This window comes from Podarcis vaucheri (genome assembly GCF_965113315.1).
Source record: "Podarcis vaucheri genome assembly, chromosome: 2".
NCBI lineage: Eukaryota > Metazoa > Chordata > Lepidosauria > Squamata > Lacertidae > Podarcis > Podarcis vaucheri.
Genome location: NC_138760.1, coordinates 89498468 through 89521103, shown reverse-complemented (window position 1 = coordinate 89521103; position 22636 = coordinate 89498468). Strand labels below are relative to the sequence as shown.

Genomic DNA, 22636 nt, shown 5'->3' with positions numbered 1-22636 from the left:
TAACCAATATGCTGTAATTATAGTCAATCAACAAAGACTTCAGAGCCAGAATGATATAGGGCAGATGGGAGCTGACACTTCAAGACTACCTTGAGTCATATCAGGCCATCGTATCTTCCTCATTCTGGCAAGAGCATCATACTAATTAGCACTGTGATAATTCAGAACTACAAGAGCACTGTACCTCAGGCACCGAAAGAGTAAAGAAGCTACAAAAACTAAGGTACCCTTATGGCAAAGCAAATGGTAAGGAAGCAGAGATGGACAGCTGTGCACTTAAGAGTTGCCTATCTTGTAATGCAGCCCAGGGTACCCTTTCCTTACCTTAAAAGCTAAATAGTGCCTTGCTTTCAAGCTCCTTATCTCATAAATGTCATTCGATGGAAGTGGTACATGAATGGAAACTTAAGATCTTAAGATCCTCTATAAACTGGACAAATATTTCAATTTATCCTTACAGTTCAAATGATGGACACATTCACTTACAAGGTCACACAGAGATGGCAAGAAGGGTATCTCCCTAAACAAGGTTCTTAAGGCAGAAGTCACTTTTAAATGTTAAGCTTTAGGTCAGGGATGAGAAAACTGCAGTCCTACAAATATTGCTGGACTACAACTCCTACAATCCCCAATCATGGAGTTAGAATTCAACTTTTGGGAGTGCTGCCACAGGATCCTCACCCCTGGTTTAGGTATTTGGCAGTCAGATTGTTTGTGAGCCCTTTCACATTGCCAGCCACAGTTTTAACCCCGAGAGAACTTCACTATGCAGAGTCTTGTAGCTATTATCATGTTAACTCAGTGGCTACTGCTGTAATTCTCATTGTAGGGCAAATGTAGATACTGTGTGAAGAGTCAGTGTACATGAATGATGCTGACACTTAAAAGTGATTGCTTAATTGCATGGTATGAAGATATGTGGAGAGGGGAATCAACGCTACAAGATAATCATGTGTTTACCTACATGTATTTTAAAAAATCAGTGGTGGAAGTTACCTTCTCATCTTAAGAAGTTAACATAATATTGACTTCTTGCTTTCCAGTGAGCTTGGCGCCATCTGGTGCGTAAACTAGGTCAAACCAAATCACAAGCTATTTATAGTATAACAATGGATACTCCCTCAAGGGGGAACTGGCTCTTCACACAAGGCTCATTCCTCTCATAACACACTTTTTGTGAACCAATGCATTACAATGAATGACAAGAAGATCCCCCAGTTTTGTCCTGTGATTTTATCTATGTTGTGTGCAGTGGCAAGAGAAATCTTAGGAATTTTTGTCCACCCGCAGCAACTTACATGCTACATTAAAAAATGAAATAAAAACTGAAGCCGTTCAAGGCACAATGAAGGGGGGGAAAACCTCAGAAATAATTTACCTGGGAAATGCACTCTCCTCCCCATCTAAAAAGCGAGAAGGAGCAGGGGAATGTGTGTTAAACTCTCTGGAAAAGGAGTCATATAGTTTGACAAAAATGGTTCTGCCTACAAAACTTCCAAGTGATAGAATCCTACATCAGAAACCGCTAGTTCCCTGCTATTTTGCACTGGTTGATTATTAGGTGATTCAGCATTACATCTTGAAGTATATTCTACAGAGTTTTGACCAGGTCAAACAACACCTAAAAATCACACACATTCATAGGAAGATCCAACTATTGCTACAACCAGCATTAATGCAAGTCCGTTTGTTACTGACCGCAGTAATAATTCTAAAAGCTCTTAACAGCTTAGAGGTTCATAATTCTTACACAAGATGGAGCATGAGATAAAGATAGCCGATCAAACATAATGTGGTGCTCATTACAGGAATCCAAAAGGCACAGGACACTCTAATAAGAAGAAGAAAATAGAGGCAGAAGATCCATACATCTTTATTTCAGTTTGATCTTCCCTACAATTTTTTTTAAAAGAAACCAACCGTCTGAGGAGAAGCACAGGCTTCTAAGCAAATGAACCTCACCCACTCCCTTCTCTTTCCCTGGACTCTACCCCAACACTGAATTTCAAAAGAGGCTCAGAAAGTTCAGGGACAAGAATCTCATTTAGTGCGACAAACAGTTAAAAAAAATTCTTTTGTTCAAGTTACTTATCCGTATCCCCATCTCCAAAATATAAAAAAGTATAAATTCAAAGGTGGAGGACAGAAGGAAAGATTTGCTACCAAACCTTTGAATAAAACAGTTGTATTTATTCTCTGACTGAGACATTCAGTGCCAGTACAGGACCTGTGTGCATGCTTCCCTACTGAAAATTAGGGGGCCTCTCAGCAGACTTTGAAGTCGTGCTACTAACACTTTGAGGACTATGGTTTCAGTTAAGTCCAAGGCATGGTATAAATACACCTCTTCTGTATAGTAGGTGTATCGCAGAGCAAACAGGTCCTAAAAGTGACTAATACCACATTTTGGAGGCGATTTCCAAAAACTTTTTCCTTGCCGCAGTTTTGTAGCCTAGACACACCTCTCCCCCCCCCCCATTCCCCAACTTGGTGTGGCTCAGTATGCTCATTGAACCTTCTCCCACCCCTTTTAGCTCTTTCCCAAACTTTTTACTTCTAACTTATAGCGCATCAAGGATGTTGTCGATTTTGGTGATCAGCTCCTGACGCTTGTTAGAATGCATCTTCTCATTCTCTATGTATGTATCCTTCTTAAGCTTGCCAACAACCAGCCGCTCAGCCTCCACAGAAGATTTCAGGACCAGCTCCTTTACTTGGCTGTCAAGTTTCTGAATTTCGCTAACCTTGGAAGAAATTTGGGACAAAACGTTAGGTGATTGGACAACACCATAGCCATACAAAGCAACAGTAACAGGGTGCATTCATTTTATTTTTATGGTCACCCTAGAAGTAGTAGATTTGCAGGGTCTAAGCAAACAATTACAGTCATATTTTTGAAGTCGAACAGAATCCATTCCGGAAGTCCATTCGACTTTCAAAACGTTTGAAAACCAATGCATGGAAGCCGCAGAAACTCCGTCGGACGTTTGGCTTCCAAAAATAGTTTGCAAACAGGAATGGTCACTTCCGGGTTTTTGCAGGGCTCGAGAACTAAGCTGTTCGAAAACCAAGGTACGACTGTATATGACAAACTATACAATGTTATGTTAGAAGCTACACCCATTTAAACTTTACATTTAATGGTTCTGAATATGGACACTCACTGCAACAAACATGTCAGGGCTGGTTCCATGCTCGTAAGAGCACTTGATTATGCTACATTTCATTCATACTTTGTTTTTGAGAAATGAAATGCCTTCCAACCTTCCTTCCATTTTATAGCAAAACATCAGCAGAGGAATATGTAGAGATAACAGCTACCGTGTGTGTGCACAGCCCCTCCATTCAGCCCTCCTCACAGTTACCAACGGAGCTTTCAGCTAACTGCAGCTGAGTATTAATGAGCAGAATGCATTAACAGCGCTTCAGTTGCAAGTTATGCATTGACATCCTGGCAAAAGTGACCATCTTCAAGATAGCTATATTCACCAACAGTTCCAGGGTGATCCACTGAATGGATCTCCTATTGTGGGTGAAAGTTTCACTCAAAGCAGAGTAGAAGCGGTCTGCTAAGAGAATGACATGTGGACCACATTTGTGCCTAAGGATTAATACAACTTAAAATCGGGAAGTCAGGATGCCTTAGGCTTCGCTCAACAATGTTGAGCAGCACCTTACAAAAAAACATTCCATTTCAAAGCAGTAGGCATGTTAGGTAAGTGGTAGCCAGAAGACTTAATGCAGCCAGAGGGGCTTGATGTATTCCCCACACAGCATTAAAACATTTGGAGCAATCTTGCTACCTTCAGGGCCTACTCACTGAGAGAAGGGCTTGGCTGAATGTGGTGGAGGACCCTAGCCAATGCATCTCAGCAAGCTGGAATAGTCGACAGTCCTGGTTTAGATATTCTATACAGGTAGCGCGATATTTAAAGCCATGGCAGAATGAAAACTGGGGGAAATTCCCCCAAAGCTCTCCAGCCTTATGGAGGAATGCCTGGAAATAAAACTATCAAGGAACCTAGAAATCTCAACTTTAACAGTATTATTCTGGAATCATCATAATACACTGTAAACACAGAACACAGGCAACAAAAAAGAATTTCTTTAAAGTGTGAGGAAAATATCTGCCTTGGGAATGACAAGAGAAAAGGCAGTTTAGAATAAGGGCAGTACAGTAGCAATACACACTAAGGAGGCCAACGGATTCTTACTTTGTCACACAAGTCAGAGCCTTCTGTCTTCAGCTTGGACTGCAATGAAGCTATTTCGTTGGTTAAGGCCTTATGTTCAGTCTCCAGTGATTTTTTGCCACTGTTTAGGTTTGAAATATCCCGTGACTGCTTATACTTATTCACAGCTTCATCAAAATGGCGGTACAGACGTAGCCTCTTATTCACCAGGGTGAGAACTTGCTCTGTGATGCAGGCAACTTTCATCCTAGCTTCTGCTGCTGGGTCCTGCAAAAGCACAATGGCTTAAATACTTGTTACAGTATATATAGTGCATTCTAAGTGTCCAGAAAGTGTTTTGTGTGCTCTCTCGGTAGTCCTTACAACAACCCTATAAGATCTGTCAGCATAACCTACACCTTGGAAATAAAAGACCTAGGCAGAGAGATTGGCATACCTAAAATCTGTCTAGAGAGTCGAAAGGGAGAAGGCAAGATCTAAACCAAAGGAGTTCCTAGTTCACAATTCTGTTGCTTATTCACTACACTGGCTAAATTCATCAGACAGACTTTACCAAAATAGTTGTTTGAAGCAAAGTGGCAAAAACAAGAAACACTGAGGAGTTCCATTTGCTTTAGACTTGTATGGAATAACAAAACAAGGATATCCATTGTGCAAGCCATCTTGACTGAATCAAAATTAATTAAAACATGGACCAAAACGCCATTTTAAAAAACTACTTCATTCCGTGAAAATTAATAGATGAAGAATTTTGGCCAGTTTGGATCTTAGCAGTGCTTTGAAAAAGGTAAGCCCTAACACAACATGCTCATTTATTGACTCAAAGAATTAATGTATTTCAAGTATACTTTGCCTATGCTAAGAAACTACTAAATCTCAGAGCACCACTGATATAAAGATAAGGTAACAGCTTGCTCTCGCAAAATATCCATATTTTACAAAAAGAGTAACTGCTACCTCACATAAAAACAGCAGTGAATCCAGTACTCCAGCAGTCAGTGCAAGGGCATTTAACACCAAGGAAAGGGCTCTCCCAAAGGAAACCGTGAGACCAACCCTCCTGCCGCATCCTCCCTGTTTCATCGTGCCTCTATTGCAGTACCTTAGTGATAGAGAAGTCCAGCCTCACGTAGAGGATCACTGTAAAGAACAGGATGTAGAAGGCTCCAACTACCAGGAGAGGTTCTTGCAGCATCAGGATCTTGTTAAAATTATAGTGCACCTAGGAAGAGCAGGGCAAGCAGTGAGAAGAGCATAAACTTCCATTAGTCAAGATGACATGCTACCCACCTTACATTCCTATACGTAAGAACAATGAGATACTTGGACATTTAAGACGCAGCTCAGAACTCAACAGTGAAGCTCAATCTTTTCACTGATCTATGAACGTGGTCTGTTGCTATTGCAGCCATGTCACTTGCTAGAGAGCAATCTGGGCTGCAAAGATGATAGTGGTATTTCTCATTATTTATGCTATCTAAGCAAAGGGCTTATGCTTACCACAATATCCTGGATGTGCTGTTCAACTAGGTTGTTCTTGTGCGCAACTATGACTGGACGGCCAAAGGTGTCCAAATAGGTGTAGTGAAGTTCATCAGGTGCCCGGCTGATGTCATATGGACTATCCACATGGATATTCCTGCAAACAGAGGTGTATACAATACTGTTAGCTGTCCCAGGAAAAACTTAACCTGGTTGTTGTTGGGGGTTTTTTTTGGGGGGGTGGGGGAGAAATTAGCCCTGGATTAGCCCCTGCCCTCTGATGTCCATGGCTTGGGCATGGTCATTTGCAAGTAAAGCTGTACACATGAGCTGCCACTCACACACAGGGGCTGCATGAAAGTGGGATGCCTGGCTGTGATGGTATCCTGATTGAATGGTGTCCCCATGCACAAGCAGCTGCTCAAACATAAGAGTTCCTTTGCAGACAACCATGCTCCACACACTGTCATTATACAGGGCAGGGGCATGTGGAATTGCGACAGGGACATAAATGCTGCCTGCTCTTGCTTCACCATAAGCGGAATAATACACAAGCAGGCCTTGTGTTTTATGGCTGATAGACAAAGATCGCCTAAGTGGCTTGATCTCAACCATATTATTACTTACTTGGCACCTTCTGGAAGGATTATCTTTACAGTTAGTGAGTCTGTAACTTGCTCATCAAACACGTGGTCAACAAATCTCATCTTCAGGGCATATTGATCACCTGGGAAACAAAAACCAAGAGGATACTATGATTTTTTTCAATGTATCAGGATACCAGCTATGAAAGCCCTGTTGGGTAAAACAGTCACAAGTTTAAAGGTGAGCTTAAAAAAACCCCATTAAGCGCCACTACAACTTGTTTTAGCTGCATGTTGCTTACTCACAGTAAAGTTAGGCAATATCCACACTATTACTGTGACAACACACTGAACTATGCACCCAGCATAAGCTGTGCAGAGCACAAAGCTTAGTACAGCTTAGCTGGATATCCCCCATTGACCGCACTGTATATCATTTTGTATGTTTTGGGAAAGGAACAGAAAGGTGTCAGGAGAGTAGGAAGTGGGGGGGGGGGAGGTGTGCCTGAGAGCAAACCTGAAGGAGCTTCTAACCATGCATGGCATTTTTCAGGAGATGCCTGCATCATTTAAATTCATATAATCAAGTACTAAGATGCATGTTGAAAGTACAGCACCTGGTTTCTGAGCACACATGCACAAATAATAAAAGTAAGACTCTTTGGAATTCCAAATATGCCATTCTGCATAGAACTGCAGACAGTGAATAGCTTTGTACTCCAGTTGCTCACATTATATTCCAGATGCCACTACCGTAACAAGGAAACCTACCAAGATTAAAGAGGTATTCATAGCTAGGCAGGTTATAACCAATGATGTAATGTGTCTTCCAACCACCAAATAGGGGGAAGCGAGGGCGGATCTCCATTTCCACAGAGTCATCCAGGATGAGGAGATGACTGGTGGATATGTTGCCAATTTCATCTCTGTAATACACATCTTGAGCAGCAGCAGGAAGGATAGTCTGCAAAACCAAGATAAGCACTTAATGCCAAATTCACCAGTACCGATAATTGGGGCACTTGCTAGTCACTGTTTTTAAGACTGCATTTTCACTAAAAGCAAGCAGTTATCTCCATTCTCACAGCAGTTGCAACCACAGTATAAGCAAATCATATACAGCAGACTGAATTTTAAAAATCACATTGGAAGAGATTCTGGTCATACAGTCCAACCCTCTGCCCTAAAGTATCGCAAACCAATGCTTGCCTGATCTTTCCTTCAAAGTCCTCAGGTTCTAAATGTAGTGCCTACATTTCTAAAGAGTACAATACAGTGCTACCTTGGTCAATGAACAGTCCTGTTAACGAACACTTTGAACAACGGACTCCACAAAACCGGACGTAGGTGTTCCGGTTAGCACACTTTGCCCCGGAAGATGAATGGAAGACGAACACCGGCGGTGGGAGGCCTCATCAGGGAAAGCACACAACTCAGGTTAGGAACACTTTGGTCAAAGAACAGACCTCCAGAAAGGATTAAGCTTGTAACCCAAGGTACCACTGTATGTACCTTTTTTAATTACAGTGCTACCTTGGGTTAAGTACTTAATTCGTTCTGGAGGTCCGTTCTTAACCTTAAACTGTTCTTAACCTGAAGCACCACTTTAGCTAATGGAGCCTCCTGCCGCCGCACGATTTCTGTTCTCAACCTGAAGCAAAGTTATTAACCCGAGGTATTATTTCTGGGTTAGCGGAGTCTGTAACCTGAAGCGTATGTAACCCGAGGTACCACTGTACTGTGCTTCCTAAGTCAATCACTGTAATTATTTTAATATTTAATACCTTTTAGTTTTAAAATGCTGCCTGAGCAATTCTTCCAAGAGTTAGAAAGGGAATCTTCTCACCCACTGCCTCCTTTAGCTTTGTTCCAAAACAGAAGAATGGTGGGGAAGGCAAGCAACCTAAGGCTGTAATCCTAACCATATTTAAACAGACCTAAGTCTTACTGATTTCAATGGGGCTTGTTCCCAGACAAGTAGGGTTAGGATTGCGCCCTAAGCCTGTACTTCCATATCAGAAACAAGAAGCAACATAAAAAAGGGACAGAAAGAAAGTTTCCAGTAAGGCACCATCTCCTCAAAAGCAGATCAGTAGCAATGCTTCCTTGCTGTCCCCTTCCCTACCTACAAAGCCTGGTCCTTTCTGGCAAGGGAGAGAGGAACTCTTTACTTACACCCACACCCCTGAGGCTCCTTTTAAGACAAAGAGAAATATGCAAGGGCAGACCTTGAAAGACTTCACAGAGGATATTCCACTGTCCGGCTGTCTTTGGTAGTCATATCTGGAGAAAGGCCCTTTGAGCACAGCTCCTGTGTGCTTCAAGTCAACAGTCTCTTCTACAGCAATATTGCCCCAGTGAGAAACTTCAATGACACGTGTCATGGTAGTGATAGTCAGGAATGGACTGTTGTTTTCATAGTGCACCTTAAGGTTATCCTAAGGAGAAAAATCAAAATAGAGACTGAAGACTTTCTGTCCTCAAGTGCGTTGTAGAAAAACCCATTTCATTCACAGCAACGCCTATTAAGAAGACCTACTTGCAAATCAGACTCTCGATCATTTTTGTTGAGGTATTACACAATCTGTGTATTGACTGAAATATTGCACAATACTCATTAAGAAATGTTGGCTACATCTAGCAAGGATCTATCTTGTCCAGCATTCAGCCTCCGACACAAGTAAGCTTCTGAGAAGCTCATAAGCAAGGCATTAAGGAAACAGTATTTTCTTGCCTACCCCCAATATCCACTTAGAATCATGGAACTGTAGTGATGGAAGGGACCATGAGGGTCATCTCATCCAAACCTCTGCAATGCCAGAATATTTTGCCTATCGTGGGGCTTGAACCCATGACCCTGAGATTAAGAGTCTCATGCTTTACTGACTGAGCTATCCCAGTCGGAAGGTGACTATGCTGAGAAACCACATGTGGAATAATGTGAGCAATGTCCATAGACAGTGGCTGCATTACTTTTTCTGAGCCCATTAGAAATCTGCAATAGCACACACACAAAAAGTGCCTTGTCTGTTTTGAAAGATTAAAGGCTTGGTGCCCTTTGGCTGAATCTTGTAAATACTAGCATGTTTCTGTGCTGGCCAGGGAGGAGAAGAAGCCTCTTGGCAGACCTGCAAAAAAAACTGTCTTGTGCCAAAAGCTGGCAGGCAGAAGAACACAGCAATCTCTCTCTCCTTCTCTAGTCCACTCACTGACGTGCATATAACCTCATGTACTCACCTGTGTGGTATTCTTTGTCCACCCACAATGAACAGGTGGAGTTGTTACATACAAGGCAGCTTTAGTTTACTTTAGTTCCTTTTAAGCCCCTTACATTCCTGGCTTTTGGATTTATATTAATCATTTGACACAGCAGAATGGCATGAATGTATTTTAATTCTACATGAGTGACAAATTCCTTTTAAACAGTTTCTCTCCTAGGAACGTTAGCTGGGATTAAGAGTTTACCTCACTGTATGGTGGAACATCCCTGAAGGGTCCATATTCAATCATGTCCTCTGACCGACTAGGATTGCCTAGTTTGGTGTAGCTTTCCACATTCCTTGAGGCCAGTTTAATCCGAGTAGTTTGGGTCTTGGTTGGATACGGAGAGTAAAAATAATGATTGCCCTCAAAAACCACAAACTGTTTCTCTGCTTGGGTGATATGAGTTGGGTACGGCTGCAGGACATGTGTAAAAACCGTTTCAACAGATAAGCGAATCTTTCCACCTGGAGCCAAAGGAGATGGCAGTTTTACAGTGAAGAATTTGCCACTGTAAAGGAGAAAAACAGATAGAAAAATCAATCTGGCTCTGCTGGCTTTACAGACACCCATAAGCATGGAAAGAAGCTCAACAAAGATTCTCACTGAAGAATATATCATCTCCACCTTCATTTGTCTGCTGCAGTTTTGGGCCACATAGTGGTTTGAGTGTAGACTAAAGTTCAAATCCCCACTCACTGGATGATCTTGGACTAGTCTGAGTTTCTCAGCCTAATCTATTTTACAAGGTTGTTGTGAGCATAAAAAATGAAATATAAATGTAATAATAAATGCAATGCTGTGGATACCAAAACCATCTTTGTATTCCTAGCTCAGTTATACTAGCCTGGGTTTAATCAAAGTGGCAGTAACGTGGCCGGCTGCTGTCAGCAATCAGAACATGGACTCTTGGGAACGTTTGCTATTTCAGAGAACCTTGATCTCAATTGACTAATGTTATAACAGCTAACAGTCGGATTTAAATGTCAAAAGATATATTGCATTAGCTTTTAAAGACTGGTCAGTAACGACTGACAACAGATAGGTTGGATGCAAGCTAATAAAACTGAAGCTGAATCCTGAAAAGACAGAGGAGTTGTGTGCCCCATTTTCACACCTTGGAGGTGGGGAGGCAGTCTACCTTGCACTCCCATGAAAGGAGCAAGTCTGTAGCTGGGGAAGGCATTTTCCTGGATTTAAAGTGTCACTGGAGGATCAGGTGGCTAAGAATGCCTTTTTTCAGTTCCAGCCGGTTCGCCAGCTACAGCCCATTTTGGATACAGATCACTTGGCCACTCCATGATCTGGTAACTTCCAGACTGGATTACAGCAATGCACTCTGTACAGGACTGCCCTTGAAAATGACTTGGAAACTTTGATTGGTCCAAAATGCAGCAGCTAAATTACTGGTTGCAGTTTAGTTCAGATCTTACATAACCTCCTGTGCTAAAACAGCTGCACTGGTTGCCAGTTCATTTCTGGGCCCAGTTCAAGCCACTCACATTAATGTTCAAAGCCCTAAATGACTCAGGCCCCAAATACCTAAAAGACCACCTCCTTCCTTACAGACCCTTGTTGTGGATTTCTTCAAGAAGTACACCAAGGAAAGTTAAGGCAGCTTTATTTGGTCAAATGTAATATTTGGGGGAAGTCAACAGGGTGAATTCCAGCATCCCTAGGAATACCTGAGTTTTTTTATAAGGTTTCTAAGCTCCTAACACATGCACAATACCCAAGTACCATACATAGCATGGGTCTTACCAGGTAACTAAGCAACTGGAGTCTTATCAGGAGAGACAGTACAAGGCTAAAAAGCTCATCTATCAGGGCCAGCACATTCCTTTTCAGCATATTCAAATACATCCTTTCTTTCTTTCAACAGCATTCTTTTCACAACTCTGTAACAGCTCTTCCTAGCTCCTCAATACATGCAGGCTATATTTCCCACCCCACTCTCTTAGGTGCTAAGATTGCCAGAGCAAGCACACTTGGTAGTTCTTCTGCATTCAAAAGCTTACGTGGCGGTGGCCTAGGAGAAGGTATTTTCTGTGGCAGCCCCTAAGTTCTGAACTCCCTCCCCACAGAGGTGCATCTGGTACTTTCATTATGGTGAACGCTGAAGACACACCTCTTTGCACTGGCCTTTGACACTTGAGGTGTACATTGATAGAACCCACCTTATTTCTGTAATTGTAAGTTGTTTTACTAGTATGGCGTTGTAATGTTGTAACCCATTCTGCGGGCAGGTAAATAATGATCATTTTTGTTTCCAATAGACAGGTTTAGGCTTCTAAGAAGCAAGCAGATTATAATGCAACTCTGTGAATTACTATGCCTCCCAATTTCAAGTGATAACTGCATGTCATCAGAATTGTCAGATTAGAGTTATTTTTCTTAATTTTTTAATCCAATAATCAAAAAGAAAGCCACTATTAAAATAGTATCTGAAGTCTTAGATTTTTTATGATTCTGCAGGGCTACAAGCAAACGTCTATTTTTTAAGAAACACTTTGGAAATTACAAAAATATAAAGTCTGAATGTGCTAAGTATATGCGTCATACTGACTGGGCGCAAATTCTTCAGTGTATATTTTGTGGCAAACCTGGATATGATATAGTTTCCCTTGGCAAAACTCACCTTTTACCTTTTACCTTTGTCTCCTTCAACTCAAGAGTACTCTCTTCTTCTTCCTCGCCTTTCACCTATAACAAAAGATTAAATTCAAGTTTGGTCATTGTTACCATTTACAGTTTCCATCTGAGACAGCTGAATTCATCACAAGTGCTAATTCCTACTCCCAGGGGTCTGCAAGTCAGCAAAGACACATTTCAATTTGACACACACACACACACACACACACACACACACCAATAATTAGCCATCCAATCATGAACAAGTTGTTGGCTAACTCCACAAACCCTGAAGCATTATCAAAAAGCAACATACACAGAGGTCTGTTAAACCCTTGAGACTCTTATACAAGAACACGTAAATGCTGGCTTGGATTACTAGCCAAGCCCATTGTCTGTAGCTGTCATTCACCCCTTCCTTCCTGGAGTCCTGTGGCATTTTGAAGAACCTGGAGAATGGAGAGGTGTTTGCCCTTCTGAAGGGATCCTGCAGAAGGAGCAAGCAACAATGTGCTGCTGTCTCCTGCAAATTTCAAACTATGAGAAAGCATTCCTCCCTTTTCTCTGTGGTGAGTTTGAAGAGGCAAATCCTTTCCCTCTGAATTTGGCTTCTGTGATTCTAAAGCAACAGTGAGGCACTACTGGGGCTTTCTGCAAAAGCCAAAACAACAGAGATAAAGCACATTTTTATTCTGCTTACTGGACAGGGAGTACACACACTGCTGGCAAGCAGGTAGGCAAGTTCTGAAACCCTGTTACTGTGTTAGCTTCAGAACAAGAGACATACAATAGTGATTTATGGGATGCAAGTTCTGATCAAAGACTTACTGTACTTCTACCAGAAGTCTTTTGTGAGAACTCACTGAATAGCCACAACTAGACAGACAAGTGTTGGATGACATGATTTGTTGAAAACAGTCCTGATTTTACTTTCCCCAACAGCCTCCCCAATGTTACAAGGACAGATGATGCACTTGACAGCACTTTTCTTCTTAAATTGAAAGTAAACTGGCCAAAATTTAAAAAGATACATGTGATGCTTTCAGGTCCTTGGGAAAGGGTTCACTAGAAATTAAAGGCATGGCTAGGATGTAGAATTATTTTACTGATAATTCATATTTTCAGACCCAAATATATATGTACACCTACCCCCAGGTCAAAAATAATAATTACTTCCATTTTTAATCTACAAAGGGCTTCACAGGCCTCTCACTGTAACTCTAAGATGGATCAAAACTACCAGATACTGCAACCAGTATCTGATTGTCCAAGGACTAGCAAGAAATTCATGTATGAGAGTGCAATGCCTATCCATATTCAGCATTATCCACTATCCCATAGGCCAGCAAGTATTCCCATTTTGCAAAATGATGAAATAGAAGACAACGGCAGTCATCCTATGCATATAGTTACAAGGAAGCAAGCTCCATTATTTAGAATGGGACTGTAAATAACATGAGAAATCATACTTGGGGGTAGCTTTGCCTAACCTGGTGTCCTCCCATTGTTTTTGACACCACCACCCAGGTTGACTGGGAACTAGCTGAAGGGCACTAGGTTGGGGAAGACCCCTATAGAAACTGTGATTGCATAGGGAGCAGGGCCTAGGTTCCAATGAGCTCACTTTTGGCCATCAGATACAGTGCCAAAGACTCAGTCCACTACCCTTACTGCCTTCACCTACCTTTATTGTACTTACTTACAACCCTTTCTTCCAAAGGCAAAATAAGCTTAGTTCAGCTTTCTAGCTGCTATTACATTCCTTAAAATCAAGTTGCCTTGCGGAATGAATTCTCTGCAGCAAATGGGAACATAGGAAGCTACCTTTTATCAAGTCAGGCCACTGGTCCATCCAGTTCACTGACTGGAAGCCACTATCCGGGATTTCAGACTGGGCTTTCTCCTAGTCCTCTCTAGGAATACTAGGGATTGAACATAGGACTTTCTATATTCAAATCAGATGCTCTTACCACCAAGCTACAGTCCTTCCCAAATAGCTGTGACTGCTCACTTTCTAATAACAGAGCGCACTCCACTATGATATCTGCAGCCATTCATGGTTCAGGACAGAGCTTCAACTAACCGTTTTCATTAACACGTTGCCACACAGATAGAAGCAGCTAAAACACACCTTCTAGAAAGGCTTTCTCCTAAGCTCACATTTACGAACACCTCCAATTACTGCAGGCAGGCAGGAAACACAGGCAGCAATGAATAATAATAAGCCACTTAAATGTTCTGATGCCAGCAGCCTGCTGTTCCGCTAGCCACAGGCCTTGCAAACGCATGCGTTATGCGGTTTTATAGACATGCCTTGAGATCCACGCCTCCTTCCCTCTAGGTTGCCACTGGTTGCTCTCCGATTGCAGCACTTACGCTTACGTGTCAGTATATGCCAGGCCATTTACTACAGCGGCAGCTCTGAAGGGAGTCAGCAGCCAGGAAGAGGAGAAATAAAACAAATACGTGGTGAGCACTGCTGCAAAGTGACAACCCTTTCCATGACATTATCTGGGTCAAAAAGCTGGCAAACCCCCAAAGGGCAGCTTACGTGTAACTTTAGAAAAGACCTCTATTTCCACCCCCACGCCAATATGGATCACATATTCTGCTAACACTGCATTCCCAGATCACAATCCATTATGTGTGCTGCCCAGAAGATCCCAGGCTTTTATTTCGGGTGGACAAAAAACTGATGGGTTTTCTTCGTAGCCCATATATCTCTGCAGCACGGCCTCTACGACAAAGGAGATAGCCACCCCAAATCTGCAGTTTAGCCTCCATCCCTGCTAACTATACGGGGAAAGGAGCCAAACACACCACAGTCAGTACAGTTAAGAAAGACAAACCCCTGAAATGCAATGCTAAAGCGTTGTTGAGGCGAGGGGAGGAGATGTTTTGGAAATTATATCCGCTCAAATGCCAATAGCTCGGTACCAATAAGCGAACTTATTAGGGAATGAAAAGCTGCAGGGAATGGAGGCAGATGCCCAGGAAAAACCAAGAGGCGAAGGCAAAGTGGGTTGGAGGGGGGAGATGCTTTTCGAAGCCTGGGCGCGGCGAGGGAAGGCGAAAGAAAGGCAGAAGCATAACTCCTAGAAACACTTGCCCCGCGCGCAGAAGGAAAAGGAGAAGCGCGAGCGGGGAGGCGCCAGGGCTGGCCGAGGGCGCCGTCTCTGCGAGAGGCCGGAGGGAGAGGGCGAGCGAGGCTCACGGGGCTCCGAGACATGAGGCGCGGCGGCGGGAAGGGCTTCGGAAGCGGAAGGCCGCGGAGGCTGCGCGTCCCGACAGTAGCTCGCTCACCTGCACCCCCAGGTAGGCCAGGTGGCTTTCCAGGCCCGGGTCCAGAGCCAGCAGGAAGGAGGCGGCCGACCCGGAGCCCCCCGCGGGGTTGGCCAGGCTCAGCTCGGTCGTCACTTTGGCCAGGTGAGTGCCGAGGTCCACGGTCCTCTTCACTTCCTCGTTGACCAGCTCCGGGGCAGCCAAGGCGCCCCCCAAGCAGAGGAGAAGGAGGAGGGAGACGCGAGCGGCGCGGCTCTCCATGGCTGGCCACGCCGAGAGACTGAGCAGCCGAGCGAACCGGATAGACTCCCCTCCCTCGCGGCAAGGTTCATTCATCAGGCGGGCACAAGATGGCGCCCTCCACGCCGAGAGAAAGACAAGATGGCGGCGCCCAGAGGCCGTCGGCGCTTCAAGATGGCAGCGCGGACGACGGAGAGGGAGCGGGGGGCCCTCCCCGTCACGTGACCGAGGGTGCGAAGGGAGGAGCCTCCTCAGCTGTAAAAGAAAACGTCAGGCTGAAAGCTGCCGGAATGCGTCAGATTGCAGCAGCCGTAGTAATGGATGCCACTGGGTCAGATGTTCGAATATTTTTTTTTAAAAAAAATAGGCAGTAAACTGCTCTTGGAGAAGTAAGCTGCTTATCCAGGGAGACCTTTCATTCTCCAATGTAACCTTTCCAAAATTCTAACATACGGTTTTCAAATTACGAAGTCTCTAGTTAAAGCAGAGGGCAAAACAGCCAATGGGATTAGTGTGAGAAAAGCAATACTGTAATAAGTTACACTTGTGTGAGAGAGAGTGTCCAGGTCTTTATGGGAAAACACAGAGAACAGTTTTATAGAAAACGGAAATTAGGTTGAGTGGCTAATCAATTATAATAAAGTTATAATGCATAAGCTTTCATGGGCTACAATCCACTTTGTTGATTTTTCAGGTGCCAGGAGACTGCTAACAGACTAACAGGGCTACCTCTAGATATAAGATTAGGAGCTGCTTTTTCTGAGTACTTCAATGTTTGCTCTACCATTTGTATGGGAATTTAATTCTAATAACTACTGTATTACGGGTATATTTCTGTGTAATATGTTACATTTCTATATAGTTGGTTTATTAAGAAAATACAGTGCACAATGATAATAGCAGAAGTTCATGCTAACAGTGATTCTAGGGCTGAGAGAAAAAGCTCTGTTTATTCCACATCCCATGCATAAGGGAGTATGGAAGACTTTGAGCCAGGTCAGGGCAGAGCTTATCTGAGGCCCAGGGTGAGAGTCTTGTTAGAATAAACTTATCAATTCAAACAAAAAAGGCAGCTGGTCCTTCACGAAGGACCCTGACCAGCTTACCCTCCAAGGCCCACGGGCAAGCGTACCCATCTGTCCCCCACAGGTCTGCTTTGAGCCTAAGGATGTCTCCAGGAAGAAATCTCTGAGAGTAAGAGCTGTTCAATGGTGGAACAAATTCTCTCAGAAAATGGTAGACTCTCCTTGGAGGTTTTTAAATAGAGATTGGGTCTCTCATGGATGCTTTAGTTTTTAAGCATTTGCGATTACTGCTTTTCAGGGGGTTGGACTAGATGACCAACCTATATAACTTTGAAGTTGCACAGCATCTGCATAACAGGCAGCCTACATACAAACAAAACAACCTAGAAGTGCACACTCACTTGGGAGTAAAACCCTTTGAACTCACAGAGATCTTCTAAGTAAATATGCATAGTTCACACTTATGTATATATTATTAGTAAAGGTAAAGGGACCCCTGACCATTAGGTCCAGTCGTGGCTGACTCTGGGGTTGCGGCACTCATCTCGCTTTATTGGCCGAGGGAGCTGGTGTACAGCTTCTGGGTCATGTGGCCAGCATGACTAAGCTGCTTCTGGCGAACCAGAACAGCGCACGGAAATGCCATTTATACCTTCCTGCCAGAGCGGTACCTATTTATCTACTTGCACTTTGTGCTTTTGAACTGCTAGGTGGGCAGGAGCTGGGATTGAGCAACAGGAGCTCACTCTGTTGCGGGGATTTGAACCGCCAACCTTCTGATCGGCAAGTCCTAGGCTCTGTGGTTTAATCCACAGCGCCACCCATGTCCCTTATATTATTAGTAGGATGCAAAAATGTGTAGCAGCAAAGTGAATACTCTAAAACAGATCACCAGATCACTAGTTTGTTCTAAAAACTCTTTTGAGCAGTCCCATTAATAGCAGGATTTGGGTTAGTCCTAGTATAATCTTCCTACTGTAGATTAATGTTCCTTTCCATAGTACACAACCTTCCTTTGAACCGTAGCAAGTATGATTAACCTGCTTTCAGGTTGCTCACTTTGCAGAGAAAAGGTACAGCTCCATTTGAATGTTCTGTGTTTGGAACAACTAAAACCGAAGCACATGTATGACCCTTGATTACTTCACAGGACATCCCACTGAATTCATTGGGACTTGTTCCTCAGTAAACATGCTTAGGATTCTTCAAGGCTTGTCCATTAGGGCAAATGGGGCACTTCCCCACCATCCTCAGTTGGCCCGCCGCCAGCTCCCACCTGCCTTGCCTTCTTCACATCCAGTCCAGAAGATTGCACTGGGTCATCTTCCCCCTCCTTAGTCCTTGCGGAACTCAGCAGGGAGGAATCAATTGACTCTGATTCCACCTACTGTTGGTGTCCCCGCCTTCTGGTGTGCCACTGTCAATGGGTACCAGCCACCACTGTTTAGGTTTGTGCTGCATACCAGCAAGTCTGTGCACGCACATCTGTTTGGAGAAAGCAGCACTGAATCCAATAAGTTACTTCAAAATAGCTATGCGTGGAACCAGGGTGTTGGTGTCTTGATTCCAGGAGTAATAAATGAGGCAACCTTTCACTTTTATAACATGTTGCTATTTAAATCGATAAGGAGTCCTTAGACGGATTGCTGTTGTCAACTAAACTCTTCATATTCGCCATTTATAGGCCTGCTTTTCAAACTTTTGAAATCTCCACCAATGAGTACATAGAAGAGTTTTGGCAACATTTGTTTGATAACTTGCTTCAAAGCTGAAGAACAGAAGCTGCATCAAAAACTTTCACGCCCTAGTCAATCAATCAGTCTTACTGTATAGCCAAAGGTTTTTACAATGGACGACAGATAATAAAAGGACACTTTCACTTAAAATCATACAATGTAACCTGTAGCAGTTTACAAGATAAAAAGAAATTTACAACATTAAAACTGAAGGTTGGAGTGCATTCACGTAGCTGGAACGGAGCTTCTTGGTTGCCAGCACAAATTTGGCTACCTGGTGTATAATATATAGATGTTTATCTGCTAGGAGTTGAACTGTCACTTCCTGTGCGGATTGACCTGAAAGCCAATTAAGAATTTTCCTCTGGGTGTTGTATACAGGGGGCAAATCAGTAAATAGTGTGGGGTGTCCTCTACCTGATTGCATCCGTATATACATTTGTGATCCACGTGAGAAATTCCCCAATATCTCCCCTCTAAATATGCTGAGGACATCTGTTGAAATGTTAGTTCTGCAAAGGCCCTGCGTAGTTGTGGGAAGGTCAGAGTCTCAAGGTAACAGGGCCTTGAGTGATTGGCCTTAATTTGGGGGTACCAAGTAGAGTAACTGGTGGCAATGGATGCATGCCATCTTGGATGGCACCCTGACCAAAAATCCAATTTCTAAGGTCATGTGGGCTAAGGGCTAAGTAGTTCTCCATTTGAAGATTATAAGCCCATAAACTAATCTTGGCACTTTTGTGCCCAGCCCCGTGTCCTTAGTTGCTCTAACCAGCAGAGCTTAATAAGAGTACGATCCTTGAAGGCATTTAGGCTGTGTCAGTATCTCAGATAGGCTAGATCAATTCTGGCTGCTAGCAAGGGGAGGCCCAACTCAGCTCTAAGGTGGGCTGCCGATGTACAGCAAGGAAGCCCTAAAATCTGCCTCATAAATTTATTCTTGGGGGTGTCTATTTCAGATTTAACACCAATTCCTCATATGTCAGCTTCGTAGAGTATTTTGGCGATGATTTTAGAGACAAAGATCTTAATAGCTGGGTTGATGAACTGCCTGCCCTTTGAATGGAAGAACCTATATAGGTGCCCAGTAGAACGGCCAGATATTAGTTTAATTGCTTCCAGATGGGGTTTCCATGGTGACTTCCCATCGATAAGTACGGTAATCCTAGATATTTAAATCTGGGTACTTGCTCAAGGGTGTGACCCTCTAGAGCAGCGGTTCTCAACCATCTCAACCCAGATGTTGTTGGACTACAACTCCCATCATCCCTGCGCTGAGCTCTGGCCTTGCTAGCTAGGGGTGATGGGAGTTGTAGTTCAACAACATCTGGGGATCCGCAAGTTGAGAAAGGCTGCTCTAGAGTCTACCTGGACTTGATAGTCCTCTTGCCAAACACCTTGGTTTTATTGTAGTTTTTAGATGCTCTTTTTTACACAGCTGTCCAAATTTAATCAGCATCCTTCTAAGTCCAATTTCATTCCAAGGTAACAAAAATAAATCATTGGTGTAGAGCAAAATTGTCATGCACGTCTCTTTATGGCAAGACTTCTCATTTGTCAGAATGAGATGCTTTCTACCTCAGCCAATCAAAACACAGTTGTTTCATTTGTCACAGGTGTGCAAATCAGTGTTTGCAGGATGAGTGAAATTTTCACTCTGCATAGAGAGAAAAATGTTAGAAAATGAAGAGGCTTTTAACGACACAAAGAGAGCTTGAGAGCAGTACATGTGAAAAGGATATAGGAGTCTTGGTTGACCACAAACTTGACATGAGCCAACAGTGTGACGCGGCAGCTAAAAAAGCCAATGCAATTCTGGGCTGCATCAATAGGAGTATAGCATCTAGATCAAGGGAAGTAATAGTGCCACTGTATTCTGCTCCGGTCAGACCTCACCTGGCGTACTGTGTCCAGTTCTGGGCACCACAATTCAAGAAGGACACTGACAAACTGGAACGTGTCCAGAGGAGGGCAACCAAAATAGTCAAAGGCCTGGAAACGATGCCTTATGAGGAACGGCTAAGGGAGCTGGGCATGTTTAGCCTGGAGAAGAGGTTAAGGGGTGATATGATAGCCATGTTCAAATATATAAAAGGATGTCACATAGAGGGAGAAAGGTTGTTTTCTGCTGCTCCAGAGAAGCGGACACGGAGCAATGGATCTAAACTACAAGAAAGAAGATTCCACCTAAACATTAGGAAGAACTTCCTGACAGTAAGAGCTGTTCGACAGTGGAATTTGCTGCCAAGGAGTGTGGTGGAGCCTCCTTCTTTGGAGGTCTTTAAGCAGAGGCTCGACAACCATATGTCAGGAGTGCTCTGATGGTGTTTCCTGCTTGGCAGGGGGTTGGACTCGATGGCCCTTGTGGTCTCTTCCAACTCTATGATTCTACATTGAACTCAGTGAGACTTCTAAGGAAATGGTTAGGATTACACAACTACTGTTAGCTGTTAGGTCTTTGGAGACAATGAGTATGCCTCTGGAGTGCTGCCTCCTGCATTGTTTTTGCTGCCTAGGGCCCCTTCAGACATTTTTTTTTGTTCTGCATTCTCCAGGCTAAACTCTTCATCAGCCCCCCTTCAGAAATGCTCTTGCCTGACTGGGATGAGGTTACTCACAATGAAATGTGGCCTTTGGAATAGAAATAAAAGTTCCCTACCCTTCCCCTGGTGCAGATGTTCTCCCATAATCCCTGGCCATTGGCAATGCTTGATGCGGCCGATGAAGGACCAAGGGATCTCGACATCTGCCCTAGGGCCGAGAATCTTTGAAAATATGGTGTATCCCAGTTTCAGGGACAGGGGTGATGAAAACAGGTCTCATCCTGAAGATATTGGAGGCTATTATAAAGCCAATATATCAGCATATTATTATAGCTCAATCAATTCTGGAGATAACATAATAAAATTTCATTCCTTCATCTATGTGCTCTCTGCTGCTGCTCCTTTCCCTTTGGCTTCCTTTGCTATACTTCGGTTCTTTAGCTCGTTTCCCCTTCTTGATAGTGAGGACCTACACCTGATGTGTCTTTCCCCCTGCCTTAATCCTCTGTTGGACAGAGCGGTGTTGCATCCTCAGGACTCTCTCCCTGCAATACCACTTCCAGGTCAGACTGGGAGCCCCTTGGCACACTTTCTTGCTTCCTCCTCACAGGTACTTTGCAGTGAATTAAATATTTCCTTTTGTGGCTTCAGTCCATTTTATTGCTTTCTGATGAGTGCCAGGAGGGGGATTAGTAAGCAAATAGCCTCTTGAATAACCTCTTTCAGTTGCACAAATGTGTTTCTGTCCCTAGTATAGTAGGTGTTTTAATTACTGATATTCTCTATGATTTTCTTCCAAGTTTGTATTTGTGAGATAGCCCAATTTGCTACAAAAAAAGACAAAAGAAAAGCAATTAAAAACATTAATGAAAAACTTCCAACATGGGGGGAAAAACCTTTACCTTGGGGGAATTAACAGCACAAACCTATGCTTGTTTACTCAGAATTTACTCTGAGTCAGAAGTAAATCCTGGGGTCTCTAGCTTTCAATGGGACTTATCATCGACTTACAAAAAATTACAATATGGACCATGACCCATTAGCAATCTTAGGTTGTGAACTGCTCTGAGATCTATGGGTATTGGGCGGTATACAAATTTAATTAATACATAAATGGCATGGGGAAATGTTGTGAGCTCCTGGAATCAGAATTTAAGTTGCAGGGTAGGATGTCAAAAGCCAGGACCTTCAAGGTAGCCTTCTCTGAAATACAGATACAACTGGTTCCACGTGGACCAACGTGTGGCTGAGTCGAGGGTGACAGTGTCGGAAGGAGGCTTTTTAATTTCTTAGGGACCAGGGAACATTTGGGGGCAGGTTGTGACTAATACAAACGGGGTGGGGGCTCCAATTGAACCAGGATGAAACCAGACTACTGGGAGAACAGCTTTTAAACTGATGGGGTGGGGGTAGAGGACAGACACTGAGGCAGGTCCAGTTTGAAAGAACCTCTTGCCGAGGATGAAGATGATAAAAAGCTGATGACATTGAAAATTCTTGTAACAACATTTTAAATGGGGGAGGCGTAGAACAAGCTAGTGCAAGTGCAATGGCACAAAGCACCACAGCGCCAGAAACTCTTGGAGAGAGAAAGAGAGAGACACGGTATATAATGCCAGAAGCCTCTAAGCCAAGATGGGGAAACTGAGTCGCGGCCTG

The 22636-nt window shown here is 43.4% G+C and overlaps 1 protein-coding gene across 1 annotated transcript; it reads right to left on the bottom strand.

Moving 5' to 3' along the window:
* Positions 1–1849: 1849 nt before the first annotated feature.
* Positions 1850–15800, bottom strand: RPN1 (ribophorin I). The gene is made up of 10 exons (XM_082209823.1): positions 15455–15800; positions 12159–12223; positions 9725–10031; positions 8488–8697; positions 7031–7223; positions 6303–6402; positions 5694–5832; positions 5296–5415; positions 4215–4460; positions 1850–2744 (listed from the first exon to the last, which is right to left on the bottom strand). The coding sequence occupies exons 1-10, from the start codon at positions 15767–15769 to the stop codon at positions 2562–2564; spliced, it is 1878 nt and encodes a 625-aa protein (XP_082065949.1). The 5' UTR covers positions 15770–15800; the 3' UTR covers positions 1850–2561.
* Positions 15801–22636: the final 6836 nt, after the last annotated feature.